The 24267-nt window shown below is 40.7% G+C and overlaps 1 protein-coding gene across 6 annotated transcripts in view; it reads left to right on the forward strand.

The window, feature by feature from the left end:
• The window catches only part of tbc1d14 (TBC1 domain family, member 14), a 44793-nt gene extending 21146 nt beyond the window's left edge, over positions 1-23647 (forward strand). For 5 of the 6 annotated variants that reach the window (XM_004567069.2, XM_076881968.1, XM_004567068.5 and 2 more), the window contains 11 exons: positions 7405-7529; positions 9218-9300; positions 9470-9587; positions 10626-10732; positions 12146-12226; positions 12318-12406; positions 12644-12715; positions 15767-15895; positions 16362-16471; positions 19396-19654; positions 19758-23647. In XM_004567069.2, coding sequence (XP_004567126.1) covers positions 7405-7529; positions 9218-9300; positions 9470-9587; positions 10626-10732; positions 12146-12226; positions 12318-12406; positions 12644-12715; positions 15767-15895; positions 16362-16471; positions 19396-19654; positions 19758-19826 — 1242 coding nt within the window. In that variant the 3' untranslated portion in view covers positions 19827-23647. Of the gene's footprint in view, positions 1-1451; positions 2080-7404; positions 7530-9217; positions 9301-9469; positions 9588-10625; positions 10733-12145; positions 12227-12317; positions 12407-12643; positions 12716-15766; positions 15896-16361; positions 16472-19395; positions 19655-19757 lie in introns of those variants that run through there. The other variant, XM_012923516.4, reaches the window with a different exon arrangement.
• Positions 23648-24267: the final 620 nt, after the last annotated feature.

Here is a 24267-nt window from a genome sequence, read left to right on the forward strand (position 1 = left end):
GTTGCTTCCTTTATGGACACCCATTTGCTTTGAGCTCCAGCTTTTCGGTTATAATGAATCATCAATTCTTTTTATGGCTGCCTAAAATATTTTTTGTCTTTTGATGTAAAATGGCCAAAATAGAAGAAACAGTTGCATGTATACAAGTAGAACCTGCTAAAATATTATATATACTTATTTTTCTGTTTCTCTCTATGTGACTGGGTTTAGTGGAGAGCAAGCATAACGTGTTTGTTATGCAGTATTCAAAATGTCAAGGTCTTTGACAACACTGCCAGATAGCCAGCTGGTGCCTGAATACTTATTATTTTTTCCCACTTCCACAGAAAAGTGCCCAAGGCTCAATAAAAGCAGAGGGTCGCTCTGTGCTGATAAAATAAACTAAAGAACCAGATGCTAACATGTAATTAGAGCCATCAGAAACCTGTTATTGTGTTTCCATTTGCCCCGTTTCTGATACAAAGGAAAAAGCACTCTACAGTGATCTTTGTGCATGGGAAGCCCAGTTAAAGGTTCTGTTAATGTGTAACCTTTTAACAAGTTGGCTTTAAATTGCATGTTGATATACAAGTGCTCATGTACACACACAAGTCTGTCTGTGGCTGTAACTCTATATTGGACCTGAGGAATCAGTTAACAAGGCTCGGATTTCAAGGCTTTGTTAAGCCAGTGCTGCTGCTGTTTCACGGAGGAGTTACTGGACTCTGTGTGGACTCCTATTTGACTCTGTTATTGTTGAGCTATTATGAGACTCACTGTGCTGTTTCCACTAACAGTTTTTCCCAAAGCTATGAATCATTATTCTGTCATGTACACCAATTCTGCATTGCTGAGAGTAAAACATCACTGTGCTCCACTGTGTTTAAAGGCCTTGTTGTGACTTCGAGTCTGATTTCACATTAATAATGCATAAAAAGAGACAAAGATAAATTCAATGAAGGAAAGAGGATTAGATTACGCGCTTATTTATTTAATCTAGTCTCAATGTGATTTGTTTTTACTGTATAATGCAGTTATTTATAGCCAGTCCCCTGCGTGTGTCCAGCACCTCGCTCACGTGTGTGAACAATATAATAATTGGAATCAAGTTACCTTTTGTCACCATAAATAAATAAAAAATAAAAGATTCTCAACAAATGTTCACATAGAAGCTGATAGCCAAACATATGTTGTCTAAATTTAGTAGCATGGTTGCAATAATTTGACTTTATTTAAAAAAAAAAAAAAAAAAAAAAAAAAAGAAGAAAAAAATTGGTCGTATCAGCCTATAATCCTCTTAACTGCCTAGCCTTTGGTTTCCTCTGATATGTTAGCTTCCTCTAACAACTGGTTAGATGCTGCTAATGGATCTAACCAGTTTCAACATAGAAATGAATAGAATAACATTTTCAGACCCCCCCCCCCCCCCTCAAGTTTTCCATCCCTCCATCTGTCCAGAGTACAGATACAATGTTGCCACAGCACCTGAAGCCTTCATTAGTTGAACTTTGTGTTTCAGCCTTAGCAACAAAAGCTTTCTGGATACTTGCGTCTTTGAAAGGCAACTGAATGTTTAGAAATGGAATCACAGCTTTCATTCAATTTTAGATCTCTTCATGTGTTGTTATGCTGTCTTTAAAAGATCTATCAGTTCTTAAGTCGCAGCTGCTCATTCTGTCCTGACTGGATTAAGAGAGTGGAGGCCAGAGTGGCTGTGAACTAATCTATTACTCGGGGTTTGATTAGAGCGCCTGCCAGAGCACAGCAGAGTGCAGAGCTCCTTCGAGCGCAGCGACACGGTGGTGCTGATTTGCTGACACACACGCAGCAGCGGCACTGACAGACTAGAGTGGATCAGTGTAGCGTCACCGCTCCAAGTGAGGGACACTGAGAGAGTGGGGGGAGGAAACAGGGTATCATGGTGCTGTATCATCTTGTAATGCGGGGTGTGTTGCTCTGTCAGCAGCCCTTCTTTTTCACCTCCTGGGTTTCCTGTTGCCAGGAGTGAGCCCTGTGGAGCAGCAATGATGCTAGGCTAGGGTTTTCAAGACGAACCCCCACCGGAGGACTGGCTGTCTGTACAGAACCGCAGCGTTCATGGTGAGTGAGCAGCTGCATTGTGAGTGTGATGACCCACTGTCTCTCGCCTTGTCTGGCAGAATCAGAGGACACTGGTAGTCAGAGGTTGAAAGAGAAGCAGCACAGGAAAAGGACATCTCGGGTATCCTGTAATAGCCTCTTTCAAGCTATTCCATAATAGCCGTAGCTTTGTGCTTTGTGTTGGGGAGCAGGGTGATGATTGCTGGAATGTCTCTAAAAAGATAATGTCTGGTTTTTGGATGTGTTGATGGTTGGTTGGCCAGCTAGGGGACAGAGCATCGCCACTGCATGGAACCTGACCTGTAGCCCTTTACCAAGTATTACCAAAGTATGTGTAGCAGTGTGGAAGTAGCATTGTCTTTTTTAATTGTAGGGACATCCAAGGGATTTCCTCCTGCTGTCACCACTGATGCAGTTAAAAAGAAACAGCTCATCTAAGACGTCTCATTGGAGTGTTTGATGCCAGTATTCAGTTCTATGTTTTTGTCTAGATATTGTTCACTTTCTGCCAGATCATTACAGACTCCTCCTCAGCTCCCCTGTGAGAACTGTTATTAATGTGTCAGCTGTCCTGTGCCAAAGACACTACATGCAGTTGGAATCCTTGTTTGAAAGCAATTCAGAAACATTTAATTACTCCAACATGAGTAAGGTCACGTGTCATAGATGATATAAATAAGCAAATGGGATAATGACAATGATGGTTGGCATTAAAAACAAAGTGACATTGTGGTTCTTGATTGTTCCTGATTTAACCTTGATTTTTTTTTTCACCACCACAAACCTTTTAATCTGTAGGTTAATAAAAACTCAATCTGGTACTCACGCAGAATCATCCTATTGACAAACTTCTACTGACAGAAGATGAAAAAGGAGTAAAATGTTTATTTTTGTTTTTTTGTTAGGTCAAGTTTGTTTTTGTTACGCAACCAAACGTAACAGGCAGAATTTCATGTTGCTTGTGTGTCTACTATTTACATTATGGTGTTCTCATATACCAGACGTTGGTCACAACATAATAGGAGTCCATAGCAAACATTGTCAAAAAGTACCTTTTAAGTGTTAAGTACAGAACGTACAGTCTAAGGAGCTTGGAAAGAAAAGCATCTGGACTTTAAGTTTCCTTGAAGACGTTCACCTATCATCTGAGAAACTTCATCAGTTCTAAGAGTAATTGGTGGAGAGTCCCAGATTTTAAGCCCTATGGGGGTGTCCCCAAGACCAAACAGCCACTTCATAAGTGCATGGCACAACATAGAAGAGCCACCCAAAGCACTTTACAATTCTACTATTCATTCAATCTCACACACTGGTGCAGGCAGTTGTAGCCACAGCTGCCCTGGGGCAGACTGACAGAAGTGAGGCTGCCATATTGTGCCATCAGCCCCTCTAACCTACCACCTACTGGTGTTGGCCAAAGTGTCTTGCCCAAGGAAACAACGACCAGGACAGAGAGAGCTGGGGATCGAACCGGCAACCCCCTGAACCACGGTAGCCCCACGGTTGCTCTTAGAACTGAAGAAGCTTCTCAGATGAGGGGTGAAACGTCTTCCAGGAAACTTGCAGAAGTCCAGACTCCTTTATTTCCAACCTCCTTAGATTATGATGACCTGGATGAGTGAGAACCTTCAGACATACACTATTGGAGAGACAACCCCAATAGCTGTGAAATCCTCTGTGAAAAGGCAACATTAGGAAAGCATTTTACCAGGAAGAGACCTTCAGCAGAATTTACTACCTTTCTGATTAGATAACCTGTAAATTGACACACACCCCTACCTTCCTACATAACAAATGATAGAGAATCAATTAGTATTTTACTCTGTTGTATGCTTGTTGATGCCTTAAGCAGCATTTGGTGAAAAGCTGAGTTTGGCGACAAGGATAAGCAGACTGAGGTCTCCTCTCAGCTCCCAGCTTGCATTATTAGAAAGCCCTGTGGTGTTTTTCTGAGGATTTGATGCAGAGGCTATGCTCTTTGACACTGTAGGAGGACGGTTTTACAACCAGGAGTGAAATTAACCTCTTCTCAAGCAGAATTTCATTTGACTTTGAACACATATTACTGACTGACCAAATGCGAATCATTAAAGAAAATATCCTGAGGTCATCATCACAGAGCAGCTTCCTCACGTCTATAGCTTTAAATCGGAAAGACTGTGCCAGCCAGGCACCCAGAGAGCTCTTACATCACTACCAGGAAATTGGAGAACTTTACTGAAAGCCATAGTGACAAAGCAGGTTGCCTTGGCTGTAGGTTATCATGGGATCCAATTGCTATTGCAGCTAACGGGTATAACAGATGACAGATTGCCTTTATTCCCAGCGCTGAGTCTCTAAGAAATATAGCACGTTTTACAAGTGTTATTTACAGCTTTGTTCCTGTACCAGGATGACAAATGAATTGGATTTTACTATATCTTTCCACATGAAACAGTATGAAACATCAGGAGGCGTGGCACAGTCCGATAAAGCTCTGTTATTTGATCAGTGGTAAGCAGAGGGAAACTGGGGAAGAGATCTTTGATCACCTTTGCATATGAGCAGTTTGAAATCAAGCTGTATGCATCAAGCTTTCAGTATCCAAAACAAGGGCAATAAACATCAGGGTGTAGTTTTTTGTTTTTGTAAAGCAGAAGCTTTTTGTGTTGCAAAACAAGAAAACAAATGTGTTGCATTTATAATAGTGACAGAACCACAGGAGGAAGAGTTGGTAAAGTAATGTTTCATCCTTTCTGCTCATGCTTCGTCAGCTTAAGTGTTGATTAACTTGTAGCACTACCTGTGAGGTAACAGAGGAATGTGGAGTAGTGTGCCACAAAAGGTTGATTGTAATTATCTCAACATCGCTTGGATGAGTGAAATATTTCTCCCAGATGAACAGAATAAACTTTCTAGGATTTCCTTATCTGGATGGTTGAGGATGCATCAAGACTTGGAATAGTTGGGTTACCGTTTTACTGGATTTTGTTTCATTGTCACAATGGCACAATAGCTCTTTGGCCTCACCTCCCAGATGATCACTTCAATTCACTTCAGCTTTAAGTTCAAATAAATTTTATTTATATAGTGCCAACACACAACATTCACCCCAAGGTACTTTTTATTGTAAGGTAAAGAATAATTTTGCAGTAAGTTTACAATAATAGGGAGAAAATCCCAACATTCACATCATTTCCTTTGAGAAAGCGCATGGTGATAGCAGGATATAAAAACTCCCTTGGATTTAACAGGGAGCCATGAAGAGAATCAAGGATTGGAGCCATGTCTCATCTTTTTTTTTTTTTTTTTTTTTCTTTCTTTCTTTTTTTTAAATAACCTCATTAACTTTACATATTTTTCTACCTCGGGCACTTTAATACTGCACCAACACCTTCTCATCAGCACCTCAGCACTGCCACTCACACATCCTTTCTTCTTTAGTTTCACGTTGGTGCGTGTACCTGCTCTGCTGCTGAACAGATGCCAGGTTGAACAGATGCCTACTCCTCTTCAAAATCTGCTCTTCCTCCCCCTCTCTGCAGTATCCATTGATTTTCAGGCAGCACATCTCTAACCTTTTTCTTTGACCTGCAGCTGCTTGAGTACACATCATGTTTAATAAGCCATGCAGCAGCACATGACTGTTATTTCTTTATTAAGCAATTAAACCACTATGGTTGACCAGAAAAACCTGGTTAACAGAGACTTTACTATTCTAAGTTCAGTGAACAACCTCAGGATTTCATTGGAAGCATGTTTGGGAAGACTCCTAGGAGAAATATCTGACTGACAGCTAAATACTTTAAATAGCTGCTGGAATCAAAGGTGGGTGGATTAATATGACTGAATATAAATCTGTGAGTCAAGAAACCAAAACAATGAAACAGAAGATTGAAGCTAAATTAGCCAGTTCGGGAGATCAGTGATCTTCAGTATGGTGCAGTTAAAGAACAGTCAAGCACAGAGTAAGTGAAAGACAGACAGATGCAAAGCAGATGAAAGAGGATATGGACAGCAACTACAGGCAAAGCAGACAGAAGTACACACAAATGGCACTGCTAAATAACCTTCTGTGTAGTACTCTCCTCTCTAATTTTCCTCAGTCACTTACAGTAGCAGAATTTTCCTCTTCCACACTACAAGCTTAGCTCATCTTATCTCCCTCCATCATGTGCATGTTTCTGTTTCAATCACCTTCACATGATACCTTAAACTCTAAAACTAGTGTTGTGTTTTATTGGTTTGTTATTTCTCTTCCATTTATTTTCACATAAGTATCTTTCCTCATGTGTTTGTTACCACTTGCTGCATCACCTGTGTGAGGGGAGGAGGGGAGGGGGCGGACACCTCCCAAAAAACAGAAAGGTGTGAGACTGCCTGACACCAAAGCGTGGTGCAGAGTATGACAAGCATATTGGTGCCCCACCCCCCCACCTCAAGGAAAAATTAGGTCCAATTACCTTTATTTACTCACCCCACCCCCAACACCAATTGAGAGCAGGTGCAACAGACACAAACACAAAGAAATTAATGACACTGGCTGCATTACAAAAGTCATGAATGCACTTGTGCACACACAGTCCTGTTGAGGGAATAGATTTTCCGACTGTGTGTGTGTGTCCCATTGGTGGTATAGTGTTGTTGATTGCTTGCAGATCTCAGCCTGCATTATTAACCAACACTACACACTGGAGGCCATTTTGGTCACACTTGGGGTGTTTCTGCACTCATATTGCACTCACCCCATTTATAGCTTCCTAATTGATTAGCAGCACACCATAAGATCTATGACAGGCCTTCTCTGAATCACACACACACACACACACACACACACACACACACACACACACACACACACACACACACACACACACACCCTGTGAGTCAGCTGACGGTTGGTCTTGTGTGTAGTGTGGTCTTAGCTGTAATGACTGCCTGTCACATGGTGCTCTCTTCCTAAAAGTCCTGTATCACATTCCCAGTAGTGAAGCAGAAGCAACAGACTCGTTAAACAGCAGCTGGCAAATGTTCAGAGGCCATGTCAAGTTAACGTCATACAAATACAGAATAGTAGTCATCTCTTCTTTTATCAACTTTTTTCCCTCCATTATTAACCGGTCTGCATCAAGCTACAGCATGAACTGAGGCCTCCTGTGACCTTTGTTAGTGCTCTACCTTGTTCTGTTCTTCACTTCAGTTTAAATGCTGCAGATCTTAATGTGTGAAACTAAATATAGACCAAATGAAACTGACCTCAAAAGCAAGTTGGTTTCCCTGTGACACAGTTACACTGTTACTTTCATGTTTCTATGTCTAAATTTTCTATTTTTTTGTTGATGTCAGGAATATGAAACAAAGAGTGGCAGAGCTGGATCTGGCAACCCAACATCTCCGAGGCAGAGTGTGAGGAAAAACCTGGATTTTGAGCCTCTCTCCACCACTGCGCTGATACTAGAAGACAGACCTGCGTATGTAAACACAAACGGCGCAGTCACATTTTTCTTTCCCTCTCACTGTCAGCTGAGTTTGCTTATCAGACATAAAAGCCAATCTCCTTCTTCCTCTCATTTCTTATCAGTTCTCCTTCCCCTGCCAGGTCGTTAGGCTCTGTTCTGCATTGTTTCAGCTCTCACTGTTTCCCCGCTTGTATCGCAGATGGTAAAAGAGACGTGCTGCTGAAAGTTTAATGGCCCTCGCTGAGCTTGGTTTCATTACCCTCCCTTTTGTAATTTTTTTTTCTTTTCTTTAGTATGTTGTAATGTTTTTGCATTCAGGCAGACAGACATGCCGAGCAACATCTTTGAGTACTGCTGCTTAGCCATGAGCTAAGTGTATGAAAACGTATTCAGACACATTTCTTCTGTGAACACCAGGAAGTTTATTTTGACACCATGAATGGCAGAACTGCATTCAGCTGCTGCTCCCTTTGTGGCATGCAGCCTCTCATGTGTCTGCACACAAGCTCTGAACCTGCAAGAAAAGTGCAAATGATGTGTTTTATAACAAATGTGACTAAACATAGCATATATATTTTAACATTTATTTTGCTGTTAACAAAGATGGATTTATTTTAGCATTGTTACGAATGTTGTTTTTCACATTGCAATTTAATAATTGAATACGTTTGAATTTAATGCCGTTTGTATTTATGTTTATTGTCACAGTTGATAAGAGTATAACAAATATAGTCTGATGACTTTGGCACATATGTATATAGCATTTTATACACTGTTGAAAAAAAAATTAAAGGAACACTTTTTAATCGGAGTATAGGATCATGTCACTTAAGTAGCAGAGCTGCTTAATCAGTTTCGGCTGTGCTATTCGTCTCTCCCTGAGCCTGGTTCTGCTGGAGGTTTCTTCCTGTTAAAAGGGAGTTTTTCTTCCCCACTATCGCCAAGTTGGGGGCTTTTCTGTATGATTGTATCCTCTATCATACATTATAGAGCACGTTGACGCGACTGTTGTTGTGATTTCGTGTTATATGAGTAACAGTGAATTGATCTGCTTGAACTTCATGAAAGCCGTCCAAATAATGAAAGTTGTGTTGCACATTGTTAACCATATACACAGTTTTGATACGTTTTTTTTGCCATGCAGAAGACTCAAAGCAAGATAGTGGAAAGGAAAACAATCTGCACTGTAATGATTGTAAATGTTCCTTTAGTTCATTGTGTTTTCTTTTCTTTTCTCAAGGTCCGTTGTAGTACGTGCTGTGGAGTGTTTTCTTTATCAGTTAGATGTTTATGTTCCTCCTTTATGTTCTTTCCCTGAGCCTATTCCGAGTCCTTATTCCAAGAATAAACTTTGTTGCCAGGGGCTGATATATAAAGGCAAAGGTGTTGAGAAAATTTAAATGCTTATTGATTTTAACCAGCAACTAGCATGACATCAGCCAAGTGATTTAGAAAGACTGGAAAAGATGAAAAAAAAGAAAAAAGGGTTATCTAATGTTTGTAGCATGTTAAAGAGGCAGTAAGTTGAATTTACTGGAATATAAGCAGCTGTGTTCACTCCATAAACACATGCAGCTTCCTGTCCTGATGTTCTTTTTATACACTCCAAGATTGCTCAGCATGAGTAATGCAAGAGCACATAGTTGCTAACCGTGTGTGTGTGTGTGTGTGTGTGTGTGTGTGTGCATTTGCATGTGCAGTAACCTGCCTGCCAAGCCAGCTGAGGAGGCACAGAAACACAGGCAGCAGTATGAAGAGATGGTGGCCCAGGTTAAGAAGAGGGGTGAGTTCAGTGGAGTGAACTGAGGCTGCAGCTTCAGCATCAATGTTGCTTTCTTTTTTTTTTGTCCTCAGCCTGGCACACTACACAATAGTTCAGACTCTTATTTCTGTCCAGTCTGTTGTCCGCTCCTCTCTTTCCCATGTAATTTTATGTTTAATGACTTCTGCAGAGTTAAAAGAAGCTCAGAGGAGGAAGAAGCAGCTGGAGGATCGATGCAAGCTTGAAGAGAGCATTGGCACAGCAGCTCAGACCTGGAACCAAGACATCCTGCCTAATTGGAGTACAGTGTGAGTACAAAAAAGACTCTGGTTTGAATTATAACATATTTAACAATAACAAAGCTCATTGCTTTGCTTCGGTATATTCAGTTGTGCAGTTAGCTTCCATACCAACAGCTAGAGTCACAACAACAAAAATGCCGTATCAGTGTTTAGCATTTGTGTTTAGGTGGCTACGAAGGTTAAGCCTGATGTTGGTCCTCGCTGCATGTTACACTGTGGGATTACATGGAGCTTTACTGCCATTTTATTCTCAGTTTAATGCAGAACTTGCAAAATGTGCAACATGCTCAATGTGCAGTATTCCTTGGTCAACATGTACAGTATTCAGGGTTTGTACAGGTGCTTGAAAATGCTTGAATTTGACCCTGAAAAGAGCCTGACTATAGGAGTGTACATGTTGGAAGAACACGCAATAGTGTTGTTGACTTTGGACTTGAATTTTTAATAAAAAACACAGAAGTACAAGTCAGAGAAAATAATGACCAACAAATTCAACTCGCTATTCCTTTATTACCACATAGACAGTTTTACTTCTCTGCCTGCTTAAAAGTTTACTGAATCTTCAATATTTGATCCTTCTTGGGAGCATTTAGTACACTGCTGCTGTTGGCCAGCACTGCAGGGCGGAAATGCAGTATGCAGACATAAGAATATAACAAGACACAACTTGTTGTGGCGGTTAAGCTGGAAAAACACGTTCAAACCAGTGTGGTCATCTCAGGTAATCTTCATAAAAGTACCAGGCTCCTCCTGCAGGTGTACTCCTTGATTAATATGTGACTAATTCACTTCACACTACCAAACATCGCTACAGTACTGCTGCCAGATCGTTCCTTTAGTCTATTGTATCTTTATTACTACAACAATACAAACAGAAGACAGTATAGATGGTGTTAGACTGAAGGAAAGTGTTTTTCTTGCTTTCGAATCAGTGGTTTGCCAATTAGGTTATTGTTAACCTACAGCCCACTCTATAAAACATTTTTATCATAGACTCTGATGTGCTTAACATTTTTTTTCCCCTCTAATCCCCCACTGCTACAGGTGTACATCTCGACGAGTGAGGGACCTCTGGTGGCAGGGCATCCCCCCCAGTGTCAGAGGGAAAGTGTGGAGCCTGGCTGTGGGCAACGATCTCAACATAACACACGGTACGTGGGAATGAGTGTGTGTGTGTTTTCTCAAGTTAAAAGATCTGTTAGCAGGCCAAACCTTAACCTAAAAACTGCCAGCTGGGTTAACTTAACCTAGCCCTGAATTATGTCTGCAACTTAAAATGTAACAGTTTCTTTAATGCGAGCGTTTTGATGCTCAAAAGTTGGTGTTCTTCTCATTGGGTGATTGCAAAAACACACATCCCCACAAAATAAGTAATAAAAGCACACACACACACACGCAGATGGGTGCACCAATTTGTCTCAGTGTTTGTAGTTGAATGTGTGGCAGTGAGATGGATAGAAGAGGAAGGAAGAGCGTGTCCATTAAGGAGCACGGTCCAATAATTCCCCCAGTACACGAGAGAATGTGCAGCATTTCAATGACTTCGCTGATCCTGCACAGACGACACACACACACACACACACACACACACACACACACACACACACACACACTACCCTCATCTTCCTCTTGAGAATGGAGTACAAACTGAAATTGGCATTCCTTAGACTGTGTGTTTGTGTGCATGCATGCTCAAATGTGTGTGTGTGTGCTCCTCAGCACCCTCAAGGCTGCTTGCAGATAAGCACTCTCTCTGACTGCTGAGCTGGTCTGCTCCACTTTGTGCTATTCATCGTTTTAACTGGAGCTACACTATCCTACACACCAAAACACACACTGCAGTCACACACACACTCGTGGAGTTTTCAGTCCCTTTAAAGTAGCTGCATGGGCAGCTCAGTGACAGCACTCCCTCACTTTCACAGAAGCATTTTTATTATTGATGCTAATGCTACTACTAATGTCTTTGACTGGCTTGCAGATGAGTAATATAGCAGAGTAATAATCTGTCTTTAATGATTAGAGAAATTGTTCACTTGTCATAACGTGCAATTATTTACAGCAGCTTTAAATAAATATCAGCTGTTTTAAAACTCCGAGTTAACTTCACTAATCGGTTCCTCCAAACCATCAACGTCTCTATTAGACCAATCACCCGACAGGCTGCTTAAAGTCCTAGCATCAACTAATGCTTCAATCTGTCTTTAACGAGCTGCATACCACAGGCTAACCGATCATCAGCTTAACCTCTTCATCCTACAAGCAGCTTGTTGTAGTTCAGATTTGACTCGAGCACTAGTGTAAATCTCCACGTCTCCTCTCTGAACGCTCAATATTAAATCTAGCATCTGAGCACCAGAGGGCAGCAGCAGTTCAAAGGAAAGGCTGCACAGCAGTGCAGTCTTCTGTAATTGGGGGACATGTTTTCTTCAGTCACCTTCACTGTTTGCTGATGCGAGTGCTTTCTGTCCATTTATCACGTTCACATTTCAGTCTTCAAACTTGTGCGTCCCTCCAATCTCTCACATTAACTTCACTGTGCTGCTGTTTGTGTGTCTGTGCAGAGTTGTATAACATCTGTCTGTCCCGGGCCAAGGAGAAGTGGAAGAGCACAGCGACACTCTTCACCGAGACTGAAAGTGAAGGTGGAGTTTCTAAAGAAACTTCTTTAATTTTATAATAATACTCATATTTTTCCAGTTTTTTTTTTTTTTAATGTGCTGAAATGTCTTGCAGATGTTGGTTCCTCAGACAGAGAGTCAAGTCTCGAGCTCATCAAGCTGGACATCTCAAGAACTTTCCCACAACTGTGCATCTTCCAGAAGGTCAGTGAGAGAGAATTAGAATAACGTTTCAGCACGATGTGGGTAATGGGATGCACCGAAGGAAAACGTGACTAAACTGAGCAAGACATGAAAGGAACGTCTTGCTTATTTTTGTAAAAAAAATATTTGTATGATTGAAACAGGTTTTGAAAGCTTGTAAATGTAAAAAGGTGTGTGTACGTTGTGCGTTTTTGGACTCATTGTTCCATTGTTTTGTTTTTCTTTGTACGTCATCAGGGTGGGCCCTATCACGACGTGCTGCACAGCATTCTGGGAGCATACACTTGTTACAGGCCTGATGTTGGCTATGTAAGTCACACATGCTTAACCAATATTACATCATGTTGTGATACTCACACCTGTGACTGGGGCATGTTACAGCTTCATGTTTAGGACAAAAACACAAAGTGCCACATGAATATCTCAAGTATAGAAAATATTGTTTAGTCATGAGATTCTTACATCTGCTGGCGCTGAAATTTAGATTGATTTTTAGAGACCATAAAGAGTTTATTCATCTATATGCTCTTATTTAACAAACGAACAAATAAAACAATTTCTGTTTAATACATTTGTTCAGGTAGTAGATAAAACGGGTCATTTTTACACCACAAATATAAGTCTTGTTCCCTTGGAGTCGCTCCACGACTTTGTCTTCTTGAAACTAAAGTGACTGTTCTTGGAAATTTTAAGTGAACTTTAAGATATTGCACCTTGCAGCTCATTGTGTATTATGAAGGTTAAACAGACTTTGATCTCCCACACAACACCTACAGTAGCCTAATATTAGCTTAAAATAAGACGATTCAATTTGCACCAAGTGGGAGGTTGCTGCCACACGCGAGGAGCTGAGTGGGTACTGAATATGAAGTCGGCAACATTTTCTATGCCGGTGTGTGATACAGTTCGATACCTGGGCTCAATGTAAGTGCAGCAAAAAGGGGAAAGCACGGTAATTTACCTCAAAGTCACCAAATGAATAAGAAGACAGACAGATGGGATGACTGTCTGTGAGTACGGTTCTCAAATATTTCACCAGTCTGAAAAACAAAATCCTGCCAGAAATAATAGAATATTTAGGCCCGATTCCTTCTCATTAAGTAAATAAATGCTTTACCTGCTGTGCCATCTTTATCTTCTTACTCTTGGCGCTAAGTATTTCTTTCAAGCACTGATATTTCACTAGGTGTCCTGATATTAAAGCACTTCATACTCATTGGATTGATTTCATGCATTTTGTCTTTTTCATATCAATTATAAAACAGTTGTGCACAACCTTCTTTAGCTCCATCATATTCTCCAGTATTTTTTCTCAAAAACCTCCCAAAAGCTGCTAATTGATTGTAAGTAAGGAATATATTGCACATGAATTACAGTTATATAAGCTTTGGTGTGGTAGTAGTACCACATGAATAGTCACTCCCCTCAATAGAATGTATTAATAGATGTGGTCTAACATTATAAAACATGACACGTATTAACATACACAGGCTTTTATTTTAATGAAATCATCAGATTCATATAGAGGATGGTCCTGTTAGCAATCTGTGTGAGCGTTTCCACCCAACTAAAGCTCTGTATGAGGAAAATGATGCATTTTCAGATTTATTACATTATGCCATAGGTTTGTTTTTAGTGTAAATAAAGGTGCTTCAGATTTCCAGTAGATACATTTGTTACTGATGCTGAGAGCTGATCTAAAAGGATAACTCTGCGTGTTTGGTATCAATCATACGAAGGACAAATGTAGTTAAGTCTCATTTGATCTGGTTTTCTGTTTGCGATCTTTTTTGGGTTTCAGTTGGGATACATCCATATGTATGCATTTCTTTTTAAGTTTCCTATTTCTGCTTGACTCACTTATGTTCCTTTTTGCAAGCTATGATGAGTAAAATGTAGGATGCTATTTACAGAATGTGGGGCTAGCCAACTGTAGAAAAGGGAGCCCGTGATTAACCTCTGCTGAATTACTTATGAACAAGACCACACGTGAAAATTTACAGAATTTTCTAAGCAAGCAAAAATTACTTGGAAATTTAGAAGGACCCTCAGGACTGAGCATTAATATTAAAAGCAAATAATTTTTCATTTCTGATAGTATTAAATATTACATTTATGATTGGCATTAGTGTGTTTAACAGGTGATGTGCTCAGAGTAATTTCTAGAATTCTCTAAGCAACAGATTCACATTTGTTTGCGCTGTTTTGTCTTTTGTGTTTTTGGGGGGATTTTTTGTGCCTCATCACCAGCAACCAGTCAAAAGATCAGTTCTGTGTGACGTTCACTAACCCTAAAATACCGTGCCCAGGAGATTGGTCAGGGGGTTTCTGCAGCATGTAGGTTCCATTTTAAAGTTAGAAGACCTCAAATATTTTCCTTCCATTCGCTCTTTTCTTCCTTTCAAGGAGACTTTGTATTGAGCCTCAGTGACGCCCTGGATTTCCGACTCTAGTTTCTCACGATGCCCTGATCCTCCCTTGTGATACTTTCATGGTTTACTTGATTCCTAGAAATCAAACTGAATTTTTTGGCTGAAGTTTTATTTATTTTTTAAACTATTATTTAATAAAATGTATGTTTTTGTTCATTCACAGTGTTGGCCTGTTAAAATATCAAACAAACCAAAAATCCATAGGGGGATGTATTCAGATTGATTCTTTATTCATTAAATCATCCAAACCTCCAAACATTGAATTTACAAGACGTGCGCAGGAGCATTAGCAAACAATCTGCACATTTACAAAGTGTGAACCCAGCGAATATTTGGGATAAAGAAGCAACGATCGCAAAGCAGTATTTTTAAAAAGTCACCCGCTATATTTTGTTTATGTTGTCAGTTGTAATGGACCTGACCAACTGTGCTCTCTGTTTTATTGTTTCTCTCAGTATCATCACTGTGTGCTCTTACAGCAAAATTGCTGCATTTGCACTAATGAGCAGTGCTGCTGTGGTTTGCCTTGCTGCTCCTACCCGCAGCCCCATGCTTTTGTCTATAGACAGGTAGAAATGACTGTGACTTCCTGCATTTGACCCCAACCCATGAGCAGCTACACATACACACACTCTCAGTCTGTGTAAGCTGTACGCAGGTTTATTTCTTTCCATTTCTCCATCAGCATTATCATCTCTCTTCCCAGATTTATTGTCCACACTACTTGTAATACTTGCACATCACTGTCAAAGCGCCTGCACCGATTAATAGTGTCTGACTCAAATGCAAGGTTACCCGTTAATGACTTCCTGCCAGTGTTTCTGTCTAAATATTACAACATTTGACACGTACAAGCTCGCACCGTCACCGGTTTTAGGGTTTCTGTAAGTATTCGCTTGTACTGACTCTGTGTTTGTGTGTTTTTAAGGTGCAGGGAATGTCCTTCATCGCTGCTGTGCTCATCCTGAACCTGGACACAGCCGATGCCTTCATAGCTTTTGCCAACCTGCTCAACAAGCCCTGTCAGATGGCCTTTTTCAGGGTTGACCACAGCCTTGTAAGTAAACAAAGAGCATGGCAAACACGTGCGCGCCCACTTATTTCACACGCAGTACCTATAAATACACATGACTCTGAGCTTTTTTTAAATAAACATATATGTATACATATGTGTTGACTGCAAATCACCTTTTTCCGCCAAGCTCTTTGTTCAGCTGTAAAGTTGAGAACTTAACGGTTTAAAAAAAAAAAAATCTGTTTGACTTAAAACATTTATCAGTAATACCTAATACGTCAGTAAATTCCATTACCTGTTTTACTGAATATAGCAGTGCTAGTGCTGTTATTTCTAACTACATTTATAAACTTGGTAATGTTACTGTCCCATCATCATCTCTACTGTGTTTACACACTTGTCTCCATTTAAACCAAAGTGTCTGTCATTTGTGTCTGACTCACTGAGCAAACTGTAAGTGTGGTTTGGGTTTACTTCTCTCTAAGACCACCTCCTCTCCTCTCCGCAGATGTTGACGTACTTTGCAGCATTTGAAGTGTTCTTTGAAGAAAATCTACCAAAGCTATTTGCACATTTCAAGAAAAACAACTTGACACCTGATATTTATTTAATTGACTGGTGAGTGCTTCCCTGTATTGTGCTATTGCCTCATTTTATTTTATATCTCCTGTTTTGTTTTAACAGTGAACTTGCATCTATTGATGAACATGAATTACTTGGCAGTGTGTCATTTCACTGATGCAGCAAAGCTCTACCGATTCGTCCTCCACCCACATGCACAGTGCACTTTGTACCCCGTCTTGCTGAAAACACGCTACATGCCTTCATCTCGAAACATGACACTTGCCTCACATTCAGTTTGTCATACTTTCAGTGTCAGGTGTGTTTCTGAGAAAACAGGAAAGGGGTTGTATGAGTGGTCACTGCCCATTTGAGGTAGAAATTTGTGTTTGTATCTTCACTTTAACCACATATATGCCACATAACTAGGGCAATAATATCAATCATTTATTTTTATTCACAGACTTCTGACTTTAATATTGTGAATTATTGTGTTTTTTGTTTGTTTGTAATTACACCTAAAACAGCCTTTTAGTTTTATTAAGAGCAGGTGGTAGTCGGCTCGCTTCTAAATCTCTTGAAGCTTGTAACAACGTAGAAAGGAGCCTTTTTTCTTTTAAAAAGTGTTTTTGTTTTTTTATTTGCATGCGGAGTAATTCTGCAAATATTTGTGAAAGGATGGGTCGCTCTCAGGAACTCAGTGAATTCAAGCTAGGATGCACCTGTGCTACCAGTCCAGACATTTCCTCACTACTACATATTCCAGTCAGCTGTTAGTGGAATTATAACAAAGCAACTGGGAACTGACAGAAGTGGTAGGCCTTGTAAAATCACAGTGGATGCTGCGGTACAAACGTGAACAACTTCAGCTTCATGGACTGGGTTTCCATGGCTCAGCAGCTGAATCCTTACATCACCAGGCACAGTGCAAAGCGTGGGATGCAGTGGTGTAAAGTAGAGATGGACCGATCCGATATTACGTATCGGTATCGGTCCGATACTGACCTAAATTACTGGATCGGATATCGGAGAAAAATAAAAAATGTAATCCGATCCATTAAATATCACAAAAGCACCTCACAAAACTTGCAACACGCCGTAACTCACCTCAGAACGTTAGCACGTCGGAGCAGTATGCATCACGTGATAGAGCGGCTGTGGCATGCGGGACCTGTCGGTGGTCTGGATAGCATTTGGAGCTTCGCTAGCAACCCGGCATTTCATCTCCGACAAAGTTATCCCCGAGAGAAGTAAAGCAAGTGTGTAAGTCCATCTCTGAATGTTTGTAAAGCATTCCTGCGTTAAGCTTACCAAACGATATATGGAGCGACTGCCTCTTCTTGCTGCTACTTCAATCATGAAACTGCTTAATGATCAGCTGATCGGCTTTTCTGTTGCGAGTCCGTCTCTCTTGTTTGTTTATCGCCCACTTTGGACCAGAAAGAGGAAACCAGCGGCTGAACAACAGCAGCACGTTTAATATTACTTTCTACTCGAGGATCTTTTTCTACGTAGCTGACGGCTGGTAACTGTGCAGGGACGGATCTAGCAAAGTTTAGCCAGGGGGGCCGATAGGGCATTAACAGGGAAAAGGGGGCACAAAGACATACTTTTCTTTCTTATTCTCATTTAAAATTTCGAGCTTTTAATAAATAATTATCTTACACCGAAAGTTTTAATTTGATGTCAAATGAATAGAAGTCAATTACTGTATATAGTGACTATTAAGTCTAATATATATACCCTAGTAAGCTATAGTACTTTTTCCTTTGGGAAGGTACCATCTGTGCAGTCTGCAATTTTGTTGAAGAAAGATGTTGAATCTATTTAATATTTCTTGAAAAATAATTGATTTCTGTGCATTTTTTTTCACACTGCATCAAATTAAGGTTGATTACGTTGATTAAGCATCATGAGGTGGCGCGTGAGGGGTGGTTCCCTATTTTTTATTTACTTATTTTTGTTGTTGCTGGGAGTTGGAACCCTATTAGTTAGGTTGCTTAATATTTACGCTAAGTACTCTTTAAAATACCAGAATAGGGAGGATGGTGTAGGTCTAAGTTTATTAGATTGATCAGTATTGCTGAACTATGAAATATTTTTTTTTGTATACAGGTATAACAGAATAGCTTTAGTGTAGTTGTTGTTTTAAACTTGAGTATGAACTTATACAAAATACAGCAAGATATTTAAAAAACAGTTTTGTTGATTAAAAAACACTATATCGGATTCATATCTGTATCGGCAGATATCTAAATTTATGATATCGGTATCGGACATAAAAAAGTGGTATCGTGCCATCTCTAGTGTAAAGCACACTGCCACTGGAGCAGTGTGTTCTCTGGAGTGACCAATCATGTTCTGTCTGGCAATCCAAATGATGAGTCTGGGTTTGGTGGTTCCCAGGAGAACGGTACTTGTGTTACTGCACTATATGTCAAGTGTAAAGTTTGGTGTGGGGTTGTTTTACACAAGTTGGGCCTGCCCCCTTTGTTCCAGTGAAAGGAACTCTTCATGTTTCAGGATACCAAGACATTTTGGATAATTTCATGCTCCCAACTTTGTGGGAACAGTTTGGGGATGTCCCAGTGCACCTCTGCAAGAATGGACAAAAATAAATGCTTTCCTAAACTTTATGTAAAAGAAGAGTTGAATCTGTTAAAGCTGCTAAGGTTTAGACATCAAATTAAACCTTATGGAATAAAAATGGGATGTCACTTAAGAAGTGCGTTTGAAGGGAGACGGATGAGTAGTTTTTACTCTATACTGTATCTTTCCTTTGTTTATCTATCAGGATGTGAGGGTAGATCTTAGAAGTTGGTACATGAAGTCAGATTTCAGCAAAGAAACTGTAACTCAGTACATGTGTTTCTTTAATATGTTAACAAAGGTCATTTCAAATTTCTGTTGCTATTAGTGACTTTGTTTTATATAGTGCTAGCTGATAATAACTTTTCCTTCCCATCTATTTGTCCCTTCAGGATCTTCACTCTGTATAGCAAGTCGCTGCCGTTGGACCTGGCGTGTCGAGTGTGGGATGTGTTCTGCAGAGATGGTGAAGAGTTCCTGTTCCGCACGGCTCTGGGATTGCTTCGCCTCTACCAGGATGTCCTGACCAGCATGGACTTCATCCACATGGCTCAGTTCCTCACCCGCCTGCCTGACCTCATCCCTGCCGACCAGCTCTTCCAGCACATTGCTGCTATTCACATGACCAGCCGCAACAGGAAGTGGGCACAGGTGGGATTTTTTTTCTAGATACTGTGTCTGAAAACATTGTTTACCCCCATCACTGCATCTTTGTTTTGAAAACCTTTTTTTCACTCCTGCTTCTTCCCCTCAGGTCTTGCAGGCGCTGACGGAGCAGAAGAGATCGGGAGCGAGGTTGCCCGGTGCTGAAGCGTTGAGCTGAGATCAGAACATAACCAGCTCAAGCTAAAGTACTCAATCAGACCCCCTCCAGCCTTTGGAAAAGCCTACACTCTTGCCCAAGCTGATGGACCTGAGAGAGATCTTCTGTCAGGTTGGGGACACGTCCAGTTGAGGCTGCAGTGATAAAGCTCTTCTCCAGAGGCATGCCACTCCTCCGACTGGAACCAGAACACTGGAGGGGGTCTCAGTGACTGAGCAGGGGTGTGAAAAAGGAATATGAGGCCTTATTTAACTTCCAGCACCCCTCCTCTGCTCAGAGGCCCAGCAGCAAACTGGAAACTTGTAGCTGGGAAAGGCTGAAGAATGTAACACACACTCCCACATATATGAACCTACCCGACTGACTCAGTTCCCCAGAGACTGAAGGAAACCACAGAGATACCAGATACTACATCAACTCCTTCACTGCTGCCAGCTCTCAGATCCTTTCTGTTTGATTCGGCAAATGAAGCTTAAATGTGTCTACAGCAATGTTCATCTCCGTAGTCAAATCTGTAAACGACATAAATATGTGAGGGGGTTCCTAGCTGTCTCTGTGCGTCTCCTTCTGCGTAGCGGCACCTTTTTTCCACTCACTTTAATTTTTCTCACATTCCTTTGTGTCCTCCATGTTTTTATTTCCTTTTGTTCTGAGTTTGCTTTTCATTGGCTTGTAATCAGGGCCAAATTGTCACCTTAGCTGTTCCATGAAGACAACTCTTCTGAACAGGGGGAGTTTTGTAGGTTATAATCCATGAAGGTATGACACAAATGCACATAAGAAAATGTGGTGTGTTTGAGAGCACCGCGTTACAGTTTTAGTTCATTAGAAGAGGTCAGAAGCTGCCTGTGTCAGCGAGACTGGAATAAATGAGGTAAAGTGTTAGATGTGGATTTCCCCTGTATTTAATATATTTGTGGTACATTAATTTGCATTAATTAATTAGCTTGTTTTTGTTATGATTTCAGATGTGTTGGTGTGAGTGTGAAGTCTTTTGTTCATTTATTTAGTATATTTAAGAAAAGGATGGATTTGGTCCAGACAAATGAAGGGTTGTCGTTGAGCTTCTGTCTGCACATTTGGAGCACTTTTAATCTCTTTTTAAACACATTCTAGATTGCAGGCTGTAACTTGAGGGGCTTTGCACGCATTTGGCTGCATAATTTGCGTGAATATGAAAGATGGAAAAACCATCTTTTTGGACAATAGCAATCACTTCACTGATAACGACAAAGTTCAAATACTCTGAACGGTTCAGAACTTTCCACTGTAGTTATTTGACTTTGCATCCATCCTGGTACACTGTCCCCACCGGCAGTTGCCCTGATTGCATGTTTTTAGTCATTCCTGGCAGCAGAGCGCTTCAGAGTCTTGACCCTGAGTTCTCAGGCTTAGTGAGGTACTAATCCAGTTTATTTAAAAAAAAACTGTAGAGCTAGAAGGCTGTTTCTACGTGTCCACAAACATCTGTGATAGGATCTATTTAAAGCTAAAAAGCTGATGATTGTGTTTGTTTTGGCGGAAGACACTTGTGTATTCAGTGTGCTCTGAGCGGTGCAAGATCAGAGCAGAATATAGTACAACTTCCATTTTGACAGTCTCATGCTTCGCCAACCATCCAAACCACAGAAATTTGGGTCAGTTTGAAGCTGAATTAATCTTTGCTCTATGCACAGGTTTGAGGTCTGTGCACGGCGCGTGTGGTCAAAGCAGGATTTCCAGGGAGCAATCTAAAAGTACTAACCACACTGGCCAATGAAATTAACTTTGAAGCATTAAGATGTGGAGACTCTGAGGAGTGTGCAGTCAGCTGTTGATGGTTTTTACTTTCAAGGCTCGCTATGCAGGAGTTTTGTTGTTGCTGTTTGCATCGTGGGTCTGTCGTCCTTGGCTTAAAAGTATTTTTTTCAATTGCCATCTGTGAAATTTAACCAAAACCTTCACTTTTTTTAATCAAGTGGCTGGGCTTTTCCACCCGGCTGTCATTGTACATTCTTAGTGACGTGCCTGGTGGACTCGCTGCACCATCTCGAGGTACAAATTTGGCTTTTCGTGAAAGAGCGGGACAACCCAGGTTTGGTTCCAGGTAATTTATGTGACAAATTAAGGATGAATGGTTTGGGCATAAAGTTTAAATAGCTACACCGCAACATACGGTGGGTCGTAAGTGGTTGATCAGAGAGATTCCTAAAGTTTAAAATCCTGCATAGACGGCCTTTAATTACTTGCATTAGCTGTGTGTAAACGTCACTGTTGCAGCTGTAGTTATTGACTGTTGGTCAGATTACTAGCCTGCAGCATCACTGTAACCATCTTACCCGTCATGTTGTGGTGCCCCTCACAGTTTTAAATCCTCCACTCTGGAGCAAAGTGCAGTATAACAGAGATTTCTTACTTTGGTTTAAAGATTTGCTGCTTTTTTGTTTTGTGGGGGCTTTAAATTGGTTGTTTTATAGAGTTTTTATTAGGGTAGCAGATCTGATTATTTGATAATAGAAGCAATATTTAGTTAGAGCCCTACACAAAGTTGGAAGAAGGAAGCGGATTGTTGGATATTGAGCGTTACACAGCCTGCAAATCTCTACTTTTAGTTTTTCATCATGAGATGACACAGATTGTGTTGTCTTTTGTGTCACAGTAGCATAGTGGAGAGAGATCTGGCCTAGATCTGCTAACTGCTGCGTGTGTCAGGGTATTGTGGCTGCTTAAAGTTGAGGTTGTCACTAAGTTGAGGCCTTGACACTGCATTCACACTGTGGTTATTGTGTCACTCCATCCTCACCAGTAGTGGGCGGAGCCAATGCTACGTTGATTGGATACACTGTGCAAAGTCAACACACTGCATTTCCTGATCTGATCTTTGTTTTGTGACAGTGATGACTTTGAAAGCCCATTGTGCACAAGCGTCATCAGAGGAATGAAAGGCCGATGTATGAGGAAATGTCTCGTCGTTCCTTGTGAAACTGCTTCACGTGCTGTGTTGTGCTGCTGAATTTGTGTGTGATGGAGTTCCAGTCGGTCTTTCCTGTTATATTAGTGAACTCAATCTCTTAACCCTTAGCTGAGGCTGTGCTTTCTTAAATCCCTGGACATTAGCTGAAGTAGAACGTTCAGTCTGGGCTTTAAAAACAGGAAGACTCCTTTCGTTTTGTAATTCATCATCGTCTCAGCCACATGGCCGCTGAAAGGGCGCCTGCTGTGTTTTTGACTCAGCACCGTGCAATACTATGTCTGATCATTCTTCTAAATGCACCCCCTCCCCCACTGTGGTGAAACACTGCAGGACTGCAGCTAAAGCTTTTTGCAAGCCATACGTGCAAGCCTTTGAGTTGTGCCTCTGATCGTCTCGTGGTTAAAAACGGGTTGTTGATTTTCGTGTTATTTCTCCACCTTTTTTAGGTAGCTGTTTGCAAACTGTAGTGTGTGTCTGTATGTGTATGTCTTGTTTGTGTGGTTAAGTGGTATCTTCACAATTAGACCTGTTAGTTACCAATTAATTGTTACATTTAAAGCTGGCCTGGGTATCAGCTCTACCTGTCAACACTACCGTTTGATCCTTTGTGGTCAAAAAGATTCAAACTAAATTGGGTTGAAAGATATTTTAGATGATGTACCATTGCTTGATAATCATGTTGATTTGCTGGGTGTTCTCAGTCGTTTTGCATTGTCTGACTTGTATTCCTTTTTTTCCAAGAGACCTGTGTACTGTAGAGGACTGATAGATATACATGGAGACAGCAGAAGGTCACCGCGCAACTGTTTCTCACTTGAAATGTATATAAATGATGGTTTTATTATAATAAAAAGATGTACATATTCAACCAGGAGCTAGTTTGTTTCTTACTGGATTACAACTCTCCTCCTGCCTTGTATAGATCAACAGGTGGAAGTGAATTTCCCAGAGTGCCTTTGAGCCTAACCGGAGTGAGAACACGATGGCTTATGTGGTTAGTGCAACAGTCATTGCTGCAGCAATGCGTTGTGGTGTATTTACACTTTCTTGTGAAAAGGTTGCCACACTTTTACCTGAGATAAAATCTATATGTTAGTATTGAGTGATCCGCACTTTTGCTTTGATTCTCGATGAGTGGTGATAAACCACTGATTAGTGAACATATTACATAAATATCAAATGGGGTTCTCTGAAACAGACCTACGTCAGACAACAGTGGCCCAGTTTTAAATGTAAAAATCTCCTGGAGTCCACAAAAGCCTTTAATCACAGATCTGATCCTCATATGAGCAGAGAGTGAAGTTTTGTCTTCATCTAAAATCTGTATCTACTTCTTCAGCTTAATTCTCCAACATATATAAGTATATAATTTAAACCCCATGGCATTGTTTTGTTAGCTATCTTTGTTTCTATGTGAATATTTCATGACTATTTCTAAGTAACATGTGCAGCTGCTACAAACAATCACTGATTTGTTTTACAGCTGAT

Source organism: Maylandia zebra, linkage group LG3 (genome assembly GCF_041146795.1).
Source record: "Maylandia zebra isolate NMK-2024a linkage group LG3, Mzebra_GT3a, whole genome shotgun sequence".
NCBI lineage: Eukaryota > Metazoa > Chordata > Actinopteri > Cichliformes > Cichlidae > Maylandia > Maylandia zebra.